This window comes from Natator depressus, chromosome 1 (assembly GCF_965152275.1).
Source record: "Natator depressus isolate rNatDep1 chromosome 1, rNatDep2.hap1, whole genome shotgun sequence".
In the NCBI taxonomy this organism is placed as follows: domain Eukaryota; kingdom Metazoa; phylum Chordata; order Testudines; family Cheloniidae; genus Natator; species Natator depressus.
In genome coordinates this window covers 147,044,132-147,057,660 of record NC_134234.1, presented here as the reverse complement: position 1 = coordinate 147,057,660, position 13,529 = coordinate 147,044,132, and the positions used below count along the sequence as shown (strand labels likewise).

Below are 13,529 nucleotides of genomic sequence, written 5' to 3'. Positions count from 1 at the left end.
AGAAAGCAGCAGTTCACTGCAGCTGCCTCTGCTTCTTGGGGACAGAGAGGGGAAGAGGAGTACTACATATTAAAAAAGCTGTACAGTGCAGACTAGAAATGAACTGGGGAGAGAGGTTTGCTTTCAGGAAACTAAACAGAAAGCTGAAGTAAAGCCAACAGAAAAACTGTAGTAGTGTGAACATGTTTTTATTCTCACAAGTCACTTTGGCAACCCACAAATTTCTTAAGTTGCTACTTCCTAATTTGTTTGAACTGCTATGGAACTGAAGATATCCTATTAATTTTCCCCTCACCAAATGATACCATACTTAGAGACCTGGCATCAGTGTGCCTGAAGAGGCTAAACAGTTAGTCAGCAATAGATTTCCTGCTGCAGACAGGATCAGAATGCCAATGAAAACCTGGCTGTTCAGATAAGAGAACAAAAACGTACACAGCAGAACCTCAGTGTTATGAACACCTCAGGAATGGAGGTTGTTCATAACTCTGAAATGTTCGTAACTCTGAGAAAAACGTTATGGTTTTTCTTTTTAAAAGCTTACGGCTGAACATTGGCTTAATACAGCTTTGAAAGTTTAATGTGCGGAAGCACAGAAACGGTTTCCTTACCTTGTCAATCTTTTTTTAAAACTTCCCTATATTATTTTAGTAGTTATGTATAACAGTACCGAACTGATTTTTTTTTTTGCGGGGGGGCGGGAGGGAGGATCTCTGCTGCCAACTGACTGTATATTCCCGGTTCCAGGTGAGGAATGTGGTAGATTATAACTGAGGTTCTACTGTCTTGTGTGTATAGTAGCTTCTGCCCACCCAACAGGAAGACTCAGTTTGTACTGGTGACAGGGCCGGCTCTAGGATTTTTGCTGCCCCAAGCAAAAAAATTTTTTGCCGCCGCCGCTTTTTGCTCTGCCCCAAATCCCCAGCCCCACCTTCTCCCCCAGGCGTGTGGCATTCCCCCCCCCACCCCCATTGCTTCCTGCGGCTCCCCCCGCCGCTGCTCTCAGGCAAGGGAGAAGCAGCGTGTTCAGGAGAACAGGCGGAGCGGAGGGGAGTGAGGGTGTGGGGGTAGAGGAACCGCTCCCCACCCCAGCTCGCCCAAGTGGGCCGCTGCTCGGCTTCTCCCTCCCTCCCAGGCTTGCTGCGCCAAACAAGTGTTTGGCATGCGGCAAGCCTGGGAGGGACGGGGGAGAAGTGGAGCGGCGGCGGCGCACTCAGGGGAGCAGGCGGAGGCGAGCTGGGGTGGTGGTGGGGGCACATTTCGAGGGGCGGCATGGCCGGCGCCGGAATGCTGCCCCTAGAAATGTGCCACATCAAGCACCTGCTTGTTTTCCTGGTGCTTAGAGCCGGCCCTGACTGGTGAACATTTTATTTTAATCTGTGCCCGTATGGAAGAACCTTATTGATTGCCTGAGCATGTCTCCAGTGCATAAAGAAAAAGGCCAAAAGTGGAAGAGCCAATTTTTTTTCTGTTCCCTCTCCCTTGTTGCTTGTTTTTTTTTTCTTTTAGTCCCTGTTTCCATCAGTGATGTTTACTCCTATTTGTTCATTATTTGAAATTAATTTTTAAGCCCTCCTTGACAAACCTGGAATAGGGGTGATACTCTGTGAGAGAGAAAAATCTGGATGTCCAAGATACATTCAGCTTCTGCATTTATCTTGAAAATGTCTATTATTGTGATTTGTATGAGATGTTTGACTGTGACTTGGGAAAAAGTTACATTAGGGAAAAATAATGATAGTTACTGGGAAGTGAACATCTCTTCTTTGTTTACTCCTCTCATACCTTGCTGCTTTGCGTATTTTTGCAGTTGGCCTTATCCCTGGCTTTGATTTCCCTCTTAATGTAATGGCTGGGTTTTCTTAACCTTGTCACACTTTCAGTGAATAATACTGTACCGTCTTTGATACCTTCTGCTTCCTGCCATAGCTTATGTAATTGAACAGCATCTAAACAAATTGTCATTCTGTGGTTTATCAGCTGATTCCCTTGTATATGTAATATTTTGCAGAACTTGTTTGTGTTATTGCATGAGAAGCTACAGATGTTACCACTGCAAAAATCTTCATAGTTAATGTAATTGTTTTGGCTTCTACTATTTGAAATTTCTCTGGTCCTTTTATCTGCTTTGGCTCTTGATTAACCCTAAGACACCATTACTGTGACTGAGCAGTGTTTGTTTGCTGCAGCACTTTGGATCAGGTTGGATCCTTTGGGTCAGATACACTCTCATGCCCAAAAATGGGTCTATCAGGGAGTCAATTATGGCTCCCTGTTACTGTGCACTACTTGAGCCCTGGAGCAAATTAGGGTAGCCTGGGGTCTGCTCTAAATTTTCTCACCCGCATTTGGTCCCATAGGAATCAAACCACAGCTTGGGGATAGTTGGAGCTCATCACAATTCAACCACTTCTGATACCCCCCAATGTGTGTCTGCTCTGGGGTCTGTGGAGAGGGAGGTGTTCGTGAGCTCTGACAGCTTCTTGGCTGCTGGTACTTCCTCCATGTCTGAGATAATCCGAGAAGGGCTCTTATGAGGAGGTAACAGCTGAACAGCACATAGGGAGTGGATCAAAGTTGAGAATTTTTAATTATTTTAAAAAAAAAGGCATGAAGAAATAATCTACCAGTCTCCTCCTGAGAGTAAGAACTCTTCTCCATTTAACTTAGTATTTTAAGCTTAAGTTAATAGTTGTTAGTGGCACCACTATTTGTTTTTTATTTTTGTGACTTTAATAAGTTACAACAGACCTTTTTTTTTAAACCCTTTTATTTAATCTCAATCTTGTGGGATTGTGTTTGGCAGCATCAGCCATTGAATATAGACCATGAGCGGTCTTAAAAAAGACATCAAACTGAAAAGATGACATTTGAAATTGCCATTCATATTCTGCTGCTGGGGCCACTCTGTTTTGACAAAGGAAAAAAAGCTGAAAGTTGAGATATTTGTTGAAGTAGGAGGAACTCTTTTGAAGGTTAACCTTACTTTCAATTTTTGTTTTTAAACATCATGTTTGTGAATGAGAGTTACATTTTGCAGTGTAAAGCTGATGGTTCTTTGTAAGGTCCCCTTACATTAGAATAAGGTGATCCTCTCTCTCTCTACATCATTATGTTCTACTGTGAGAGTGAAGATTCATCATCCAGTCAGTGACCTATTTTAAGTTCTTGTTCCAACCCTTTTTGGTACTCAGAGGTACTCTTTTACTTGATAGGTATGCAGTACCTTAGAAAAAAAGAGTAGCTGTAGATACATGCCAACTATACAGTTAGTTTAGAAGATGAGCCTGAGTCCTATACTGTCATTCTCCAGTACATGCTCCTTTCTGCAACCCTTGAGTTCAAACGGATCGATTTATGCTACAAGTCTTTCTGAAACATTCAAAAATCAATGACCCTCTTATCCTCCTGGTGTCTTATCACAATTCTTCCTGACAGAAGACAGAGTGCCAGTGTCTTGGTTTACATGGGTCCATCATATTCAAAATCTCCGGACACCCATCATTCAGAAGATGGATGAAACTGAAGATCCAGGGTATCATTCTGAATTCAAGATGATTCCCAGCTAAAAGTGGGACAATACTATATTAGCCTAAAAATAAAAATATGTATGTATTCAAGAATGATCCCTCTTCTACAACTAACTGATTCGGGAAGAACAACGAGGAGTCCTTGTGGCATCTTAGAGACTCACAAATTTATTTGGGCATAAGCTTTTGTGGGCTAAAACCCACAAAAGCATATGCCCAAATAAATTTGTTAGTCTCTAAGTTGCCACAAGGACTCCTCGTTGTTTTTGCTGATGCAGACTATCACGGCTATCCCTCTGAAACCTGATTAGGGAAGTGCATGTTTAAGTGCTGTATTCAGTGTCCTATAAACTTAGTTTTTAATTAACCCAAGCAAACTTTATTAGGTAACAGTTAAAATGTGCTCCAAATGACACACACAGTTGCTCATGTGGTGAAAACTTTGAAACACACAGAAATCATCAAGTAAGGTGAAGTATAGAATTCTGACCCATATGTACCACTGATTACCACATGCATGTAGACTGCAAATTTCTTTCCATGCAACAAAACCTTCAGCCTTCAGTGTATGCCACTGTAGTGATCTCAGCCTCCACACTTTTTTTTGTACTTAGAGCCTGATCCTGAAAGCATTGGGTAAATGTGATTAAGACTTTTAACATTAAAGCCTGTACAAAACAACAGTAGAGAGATCTAAAGTGTTCAGACTACAAATGTGGACATATGAAAAAATTCCATAACAATATATTGATACAGTAACCACATTGATGCCATCATCCAAGTTTCACCCAAATTTACTGTTGCCATCATGCAAATTCATAAGGCTTATCCTTAAACTTATAAGGATAAGCAACCAGTACTGTATGCAAGGTGAATCTCATATATGGGGAGAGAAATGTCTCTTTAGGAGCTCATTTGCCTTCTGTTTACTGATATTTGTATAATTGTCAGGTCAATTATATACAGTGACAGGCACATTAAATACACACACACACACACACACTTCAGTAGTTTTAGCAATTTATAGTGCTGCTTTTGAGCGACCATGAAAATCACCCTTTTCCTCCCCAGAAAAACATCAAAGTATAGGTAACTGAATAATTGGTAAAACTGTTAGTAAATAAATAGTATCCCTTGCCTCTGCTTAGCTGAGGACATTTCAGTAGGATATAGATTTTTATTTCACTAAAACATAGCCTACTGCTTTGCCTTCAGAAGGATTCTAACTGGAGAGACTTTTTGAAATTTAAAATTTCCCTTTATTTACTAAATAACACAATTACGTATGCCAACCCCACTCACAGACTTTTAACTTTAGCAGATAGCCTTTCTGATTTATTCCAAAGTAAAATCCTGTATTTAAACTCTTTGATTTTAGAACATTGTGTGTATATACAGGTCATAAATAATGTAATTGTGTTGTGTTTCTCCATATTATATGCACAGTGATTAAACTTCAGTATACCAGGTTAAACTTTCTTTTCTAGTGCCTGATAACAAATTCAGATTTCCATGGATACCTCTTACTTGAAATATCAAGGCTAGCAAAGTATTAAAAATATTTATATTGTAAATGCTACAAGTGATCATACAAGGCCGTAGATTGTATATCTAAACTGTAATTCAATCTTAGTGGTTCTGCCTCTGTTTATGAAACACTTAAATTGCGCTCTACCGCTTCACTGATCAGCTGACTTGTTTGGCTGAATTTACATCATTGTATTCTGCTGAGATTTATGTATTTTTATATAAAATTTGTTGTCGGAAACCATCAAAATCTAGAATTAAATTAAATGTCACAGGGAAATAAAAATTGAGTGATAATTGTGCTTTTCTTTTTTCTTCTCCTCCTCCTCCTCCTTCTCCTCCTCCCCCTCCTTAGGCCAGATCTGTTTGATTGGAACAGTGTGGCTTGCCAACAGTCAGCTGTAAAACGGTTAGACCATGCCTTCAACACTGCCAAACGGCACTTGGGTATTGAGAAACTCCTTGATCCTGAAGGTTAGTGGTAATCATGCACTAGTTTGTAGCTAAACATCAACTCTTTGTGTATTTGACTGAAAATGAGTTTGACCTCTTTGCACCAGGAGTTAATGTTTTCAGAGGTAGCATAAATTCAAGATTAAGTTCTCTCTCAATTAAAATAGTATAATATAAACTCCCCAGAACTACAGGATTTAGGTCAAAACATTCAGATTGGCCAGAATTTTCAAATGTGTGCACTTGAAGTTAGCTACCTAAATAAGTAGGCTGATTTCTCTCCCCCCGCCCAAGGTTCTGAGAACCTACAGCTCTTATTGTCCATAGGAGGAGCTGCAGGTGTTCAGCACCTTTGAAAATCTGGCCTAAATATGGATTCAGACTTTAGACCCACCCACCTTTTAAAGTATTGGCCTATGTTTCTACAGTATTTTGATGCTAATGGTGACTGGCTTGAAACAGTAGGAGGAGTATGTATGTTTGAGTATCTTCATGGGGCAGACATTTTTTGGATTGTGCCGTTGTATAATGTTCCCATGGGTTGCTATTAAACAGCTTCTTTTAAAAAAAAAATTCAAATTCCTGTTGTGGGGTGATGTAAAATTCAAGCAATAGTTGAGCTAAGCAGGGCCTGCCAGAGCCTATTCTAAAAGAACACAGAAGTGCATTTGTATTCGTCAGGCTGGATTTTACAATCTGGTTACACAGAAATTATACTCTCAATATTTTTAGTTCCCATGTATACAGGTGGTTGACAGACATACTTTTCCATTTTATTGGTGATTAGTGTGATGGGAGTTGCTTTAAGTAATAAATAATTTGTTATAGTAGAAGTGTGTTTTAAAGCAGGCAATTCTATAAGTTGGTTTGTTAAATTTCAGCAATAAAACATGCATTACCAACAGTTAATTGTATTGGTAATTTATGCATCGTAGAATATAGTGCACAAGATTATGCATCTACTATTAAGGTCTCTTTCTGTGCATCTTCTGCCTCTTTAAGTATTTCTCTTGTGAACAAAATCACTTTATCAAACACACACCTTTTGGGTTTTGCTACTTGATTAAGTGTGACTGTTTGATTCACAGTGACCTTCTATTGCAAGAGATTTATGATTATGAGGCTAAGATATTTAAAGACTTCATACTATCCTTTGAGATTCCATCAGTGAAAAATATATTGATTTTTTTTTTCCTGGCACCTACTCCTCACCATTCAGATTTTGTGAATATCTGATGATAATAAATTTTACCTGAAATATGATGGAAATACAGATTATGACTATCTTGTCATTTAAATTCAGCAATTCATTTTAAAAGTTAAATAGGTACAGCATATAAAAATTATATTTACATAAAAATATTACTACAGAACACGGTAATTGGAGATGGCCGAGATGGACACAAAGCTTCTGTTTTTCATACTTTTTTGCTGATAACTGAGGGATTCTGGCATTCCTTAACTAATTTAAATAGTGGTGTAACTGCAAAAGGATTATTTTACCTATGATTTCTCAATAGCTGTAATTATTAATAGTTTTACTACTTTTAACCAAATTGGTTTTTTTGTTGTTTTTTTTTATGAACAAGCACCCAAATATAGTATACCATAAATATACAGCAAATATGTTAATACTTAACAGAATTTGATATTTAATTGGTACTGCTTGCATAATATTTCTGGACTCAGATATTTCACTTGCTTCTTCATACATACTCATCATAAGTAGTCAGGCTAACCCAATAAATAAAATGGGTGTCCTGTGAAGTACAGTGGTTTTCATATTATTTCTTTTGCAGTTTTGGATGGGGGGAGGATGATAAACTTTTCAGTATTTTACCAAAATGCCCCTATGGTTCTATTGATCTTGCTTACTTTAACTTGTGTTTTTAGTATTCAGTTTAATATGGTGCTAAAAATGTTTAAACAATGACTTGTTGACTCGGAACATCATATCTTGCCTTTAGACATAGCATAGTAGGACAGGGGAAATACCCTTCCTGTATAGTGTGTTGATTTTAGATGAGTCCTCGTCACCAAGGATTTAGTAGAAAAATGAAAAAAAAAAATCCATGTAGGTTGTCATCTTCAGAGGATGCGGCTCTTCCCATAAAAGTTTGACTCCTCCTGGTTCAGGAACTGATTCTGAGTGAATGTGGCATTTCACCTCCTGACGCTAGTGTTGCTGTTTGTGTGCTCCCCTCTAGCAATAAACAAATATGGTTCTTTTCTTTAATGAACATGTGCCTGCTGGGATTGAGCCTACTTGTATTAGTCCTACAACAATATCTGTGCCGTTGTCTTTGGACTAAATAACTGTCCACTTCCCTAATGGTTTACTATGTAGTCTCATACAACTTCATCATTTAATCTGTTCATGTCTTCAGTGGTTTTCTCCCTAGTTTGCAGTGGTGTTATGAATTCTTTGAACCTTTATTAGGTGATAATGAGACACAATGAATTTTTCCTTTGATAGCTTTTTCTGTTTGATCTTGATTCTGTGTGCTGCTATATCACAGTACTAGATTCTACACAAATGAATTGCTTTATATGCATTTATCACATACAATTTCTATTTATAGCTCAATGAAGGGAGGAAAAAAATCTCTACCCTATATTTCATAAGTAAATCAGCCCGCTCTTCCTGTACTATATGTACCCAGTACTGATATAGGTATCCAGTAGTTTTCTCACTTATCTTCTAGAGCTCAATCCCATACAGGATACCCATCAGGGGAATATACTGTGGAAAGATAGTTGTCTCCTTGAATACCATAAGGCATGGAAATGTGTTCAGAGGACATTGTTGATATTTTTCAGATGAGATATCAGACAGCGGTTGCAGTTTGTACTACTGATAGCATTCAGGAAGGCTGCTTGGTAGAACCTGGGAATTTCTGCTACATCAGCACAAGAAAAATGTGTAACTTTGTGATTATATTATTATTATTACTATTTTATTATATATATTTTAAGGAAGAAAATGGGTTTTCCCTTCATTCCCCTTTGTGGTTCCAAATTTCAAAATAGATCTAGATAAAGTGTCTATAAAAGTAAAAGTTGTAGAATTCACAGCAATAAAGTTACTGGTTGTAGAACATTATTATTGGGCTCTGTCTGTTCAACCATATACTTTTAGTATCTCTTGGTTTTAAGCTTATCAGAGTCTGACTGGCTTTTCCGCTGTTGGTAGATCACTATTAGTGATCCCTTTGTTGGGAAATTAGAATGGTTTCTGAAGTCTGACACGCAAGCAGGCAATAAAAGTAGATCTGGAGGAGCCTCCATTCCTGTTGTCAAAGCTCTGAGTCATCCAGTTGCCAGGTTAATTAAATTTTTTCACTATTAATATTTAAAAATAGATTTATAAGATGACCAATGGCATGTCCAAAAGAATGTGCCATGGTTTTCAAGTCATGTTTTTTAGGGATATCTTTGGTAAGGAAAAAGGAGGGTGATGGGACTGGTTTTCAAAGTAATTTTGAGATAGCCCTGAACTTTTTAATTTTTTTTTTCAAATTTAATGCAATAAGTACAGTAAACATGCATATGCTAATTCATGGATTCTTACCATTCTTAAGTCTAGGTAATTTAAAAAAACAAAAAACCCACCTTCAGCCTTCATGCAAAGTATGAAGTGAAGCGAAGTCACTCCTTTTCTGAGACTCAAAAAGTTCCCACACAATTATTTTCTTGTATTTTGCATATTTGGGTTCTGGCCAGACTGTTTTCATGGTATTTCCATCCCAGCAAGAAGTACAGTGTAATTTTGCTAGACTCAAAAGATCTAGGCATTTCATATCTGCATCTATAGTGAACCCACATTTCAGTTGTTTTGAGGCTACCTCAGCACTGCCTACCAAATGGATGAAGATTGCATGGAATATTGACATTTATCATAAAGGTTATCAGGATATTCTGCATTTGGCCAACTTGAATGGTCTCCTAGGTGATTGCTGTTTCGATTAGAAATGATGGTTTCTGGATATTGTGGGTCACTCTAACACAACTTCCAAAATGGCCACAGCAACCAGAGACAAAATATTAATCTAGACGGAACTGTCTTGAATAGAAAAGGCTTTTTAAGAACTCCTAATGAAAATGTTTAAGTGTATATACCTAAATACGCCCTTTAAAATATATACAAGAGCAGGGTTTGAATTATTCCCCACAACACTGTTTCATGTCCTAACACACTGATTTTACTAATCTAAGCATTCATCGCTGTGGAAACATGACAATCAGTGGAAGTGGTATAACGTTACAAAAGCCATACTTCACTTATAAGCACAATTCTAATTGCTCTTTTTCTTTATGCCGCTACATATTGCAGTCTGAGTGAAGGAAATGGAATAGCAATCTGTCTGCAGTACCTAACACAATTTTGAAAATGAGACTAGGTGGTATTGAATGTGCATAGCCATATACCTGTATTTTACCATTATTTTTGAGGGCAAGCTATAACTACAGTGATAGCCATTTTATCTAATATGGGTGGATTTGTAATATCCACTTGGAATGCTGAATTTGTATGTGTTTTAATCTGTAACTCCATTGTGATATATGTTAAAACTTCTTTCATAATTGCTTTTCTAGAAAATTAAAACACACTTTTTGTTTTAAATGATCCTACTGATAAGATGAAGGTCCTGTTTTTGACAGCTTCTTACTAATGCAATACCCTTCAAGTCACTTAATATTTCTATTAAAACCTGTAAATTATTGACTGTGAAGTAGTTTATACATAATTAAATAGCTCACAGGTCAAAGAGGTGATAATAAATCTAATCATACTATGTGGAAAAGGAAGTGTTTTTAAATGAAACTTCAGGCTGTAACGGATGCTCTATTTTTCCCTGCTTTTTTTGTATTTGCTTAACTTGTAAAGAAAAAGAATTTGTGATAACTTCACCATGCGGCTGCTTAATTTTGTCAGGCTGATCATTGTATTTCTCAGTAAAGTTTACCATCCACTTTTGCTTTTGATTTACTTTTAAGGACGCTTTCATGTTAGTTCTTATGATTGCTTCTGAGTAGCAGGAAAGCATTTGAATAAACTATGGCTTAATGACCTATTTTGTGTGAATATGCCACAAAGAAGAATCATCAATTAATATAGTTTACTAATATCCCTGAGTATTGAAATGTTTAAGGTCCTTACAAAGCATGTGGAGATATCTGAAAATATTGAAACTGTGGTGAAGTTTCCCCAAGTGCAGTGTTGTATTTCAATCATAATGTCATTTAGCTATAGAAATAGAGATTTGGAATTGAAAATATGACTTCATTGTTATGATATGAACAAAGATGCACGCAAATTGTTTCAGGAGACACCAAATTGTTGGTAAAGGAGTCAATAGGCAATGTATTGGTAACAAGAATGATGGCTATAAGGAAGTGCCATATGAAATTACACATTGTTTCAGTTTGAGCTTCCCTGAATGTTTTATATCATCACCTTTTAAGTTTTCCTGCAAGACTCTGCTGCCTGTTTCACTGATGTTTGCTCCAGCTTCAGCCAATGAAAAGTTAAAAAATGAACAGAATACAAGGTAAATGGGACCTTATTGAAGCTTATGATCTGTTTTAGCAAAATGGGATATTGAAGATGGGGGAATATTCTCACCCATTCTCACATATAGTAAGTGTGGGTCTTTAAATATACTAATATGCTTTGTTGTGATAGTTTTCAGACATCCTCTGTGGATGAGAATGGGTTACGACTAAGGCATAGCACGTCTTCTCTTCTTGACTTTCTCTAGCACTTTCCTGTTACTAAGAAGTAGTTGTCATACCCAATGCATCAACTAGGAATGGAATAGAAAATGTCACTTAAAAAAATTAAGCAGTAATATCTGTGGGGCAGAAAACCCTTTTGTAAATTGTTTGAGTAGCACACTGGAGCTCACATTAATAAGTAACTATATTTTTTCCTGTCATCATACAGCACAATTAATCTCCCACTGAATGTAATAGGTATGCATAGGGAACAGTCACAGGATCAGGCACTTTAAAAAAAAATTATGTGAACTGAGAGGGAAACGTCCATAAAAACATACCTGTCAAATGAATAGATTGAACTGTTCTATAGTCCTAAAACAAATAATATGTTTACATATATATTCATAGATTTCAAGTCCAGGAGGGACCACTGTGATCATCTATGCTCACCTCCTATATAGCAGAGGACACAGAACATTCCAAAAATTATTCCTATAACCTGTATTTTAGAAAAAACTTAAGACTATTGATTTAAAAATTGTCAGTGATGGTGACTCCATCCCGACCCTTGATAAATTGTTCCAATGGTTAATTTCTCTCACTGTTTAAAATGCATGGCTTATTTCCAGTCTGAGTTTATCTAGCTTCAGTTTCCAGCCATGTGTCATGTTATGCCTTTCTCTGCTAGATTTAAGAGCCTATTGTTAAATATTTCTTCCCCATGAAGGTACTTATAGACTGTAATCAAGTCATCCCTTTGTCTTCTCTTTGTTAAGCTAACTAAACTGGGGTCTTTGAGTCTAGCACTGTAAAGAATATTTTCTAATCCTTTTAATCATTCTTGTGGCTCTTCTCTGAATCTTCTCCAAGTTATCAACATCCTTCTTGAATTGTGGGTATCAGAACTAGACACAGTAAACCAGGAGCAGTCATACCAGTGCCAAATACAAAGATAAAATAGCCTCTCAACTCCTCCTTGAGATTCTGTTCATGCATCTGAGGATCACATTAGGTCTTTTGGCCAGAGTGTCGCACTGGGAGTTCATGTTTAGCTGATTATCCATCATCACCCTCAAATCTTAGTCACTGCTTCCCAGGATAGAGAGTCCTCCGTCATGTAAGTATGGTCCACATTCTTTGTTCCTAGATGTATACATTTACATTTAGCTGTATTAAAACACACACTGTTTGCCTGTGTGCACTCTACTAAGTGATACACATAGCTCTGTATTGGAGACCTGACCTCCCACAAATTGTGTCCCCTCTTTGAACTTTATATACTTGATTTCACATGTTGCCTGTTAAATGGTTTCCAGTTTAATAAAGTGTACGTGGAGTACCTGGTCTCAAAATATACAGAGAAAATACTTTGGTCCAATGAAAATATATTAAAGAAATTCCAAGAGTAAAGATCTGAAAAGACATGAAATCCGAAAGGTCAAAAGAAGTGGACTGTGTTGTCTTTCTCACTGCATTCATTGAGTTCCTAGAAACAAAAGTTACTGTATATTATATCCGTATGTCGGAGTAACAAAGGAATTACTGTATTATAGATCAAAAATGAACCACCACTCACTGGTGCAAGAATATAAAAATATTTTGGAATTACCATTAGAAATATTAATGTATGTATTCGGTGTGCTCAGCGGTATTGTGCTGTTGTAGGGTGTGCATGCCCTTAGAGTACCCCCTTTCATCAGTACATAATGTTGGCAGTATCTTCTGCTCCAGTGCCTCCTACAGGCTATGTCACCTGTGGCTCAGCATTCCAGCCAAGTCACATGAAGGTCAAACCCTTTCCAGGGTACTCCAATGTCCCAGTTGGCATAAACAAAAGGTCCTTCATCCCTCCTGGTCTCAACTCAGTTTTCTCACTTTTAGCAGAGTGCTGACTCTACAGACTTTTGCCTGCGGGGCTCTTTTATTTACTTTTATGTATTTGTTTCTTGTAACTCATGGGTCCCCCACAGCAGCCTACCCCACTCCCTATGGATCTTTTCTGTTCATTGTTTCACTTCTGGAACACCAATCCCAGGACTGTTTCCCTGGATGCATGATCCCCTTGTTCCATCGGCCCACCACAACCGTTAGCTCTACTCCTGTGGCTCAAGTCTCCAGCCACAGCCAACCCCATACTGTGGAACCTCTTCAAAGGCACTCATAAGGTCTTTTCCCCAAGCTAACAAGTAGAGGTCCCCTACCGTCTCCTTTCTCCAGGGTTTTGACAGTCTTACTTTGGACTCCCACAGTTATCTCCAAGCCTTAACTCAGGGCTCCTTCCCTACAGCAGTCGACACT

At 37.8% G+C, this 13,529-nt stretch overlaps 1 protein-coding gene across 6 annotated transcripts in view; it reads left to right on the top strand.

The window, feature by feature from the left end:
- DMD (dystrophin) overlaps positions 1–13,529 on the top strand; it is a 1,886,383-nt gene that overhangs the window by 434,343 nt on the left and 1,438,511 nt on the right. For all 6 annotated transcript variants that reach the window (XM_074968560.1, XM_074968534.1, XM_074968525.1 and 3 more), the window contains exon 7: positions 5,413–5,531. In XM_074968560.1, coding sequence (XP_074824661.1) covers positions 5,413–5,531 — 119 coding nt within the window. The remainder of the gene's footprint in view (positions 1–5,412; positions 5,532–13,529) is intronic.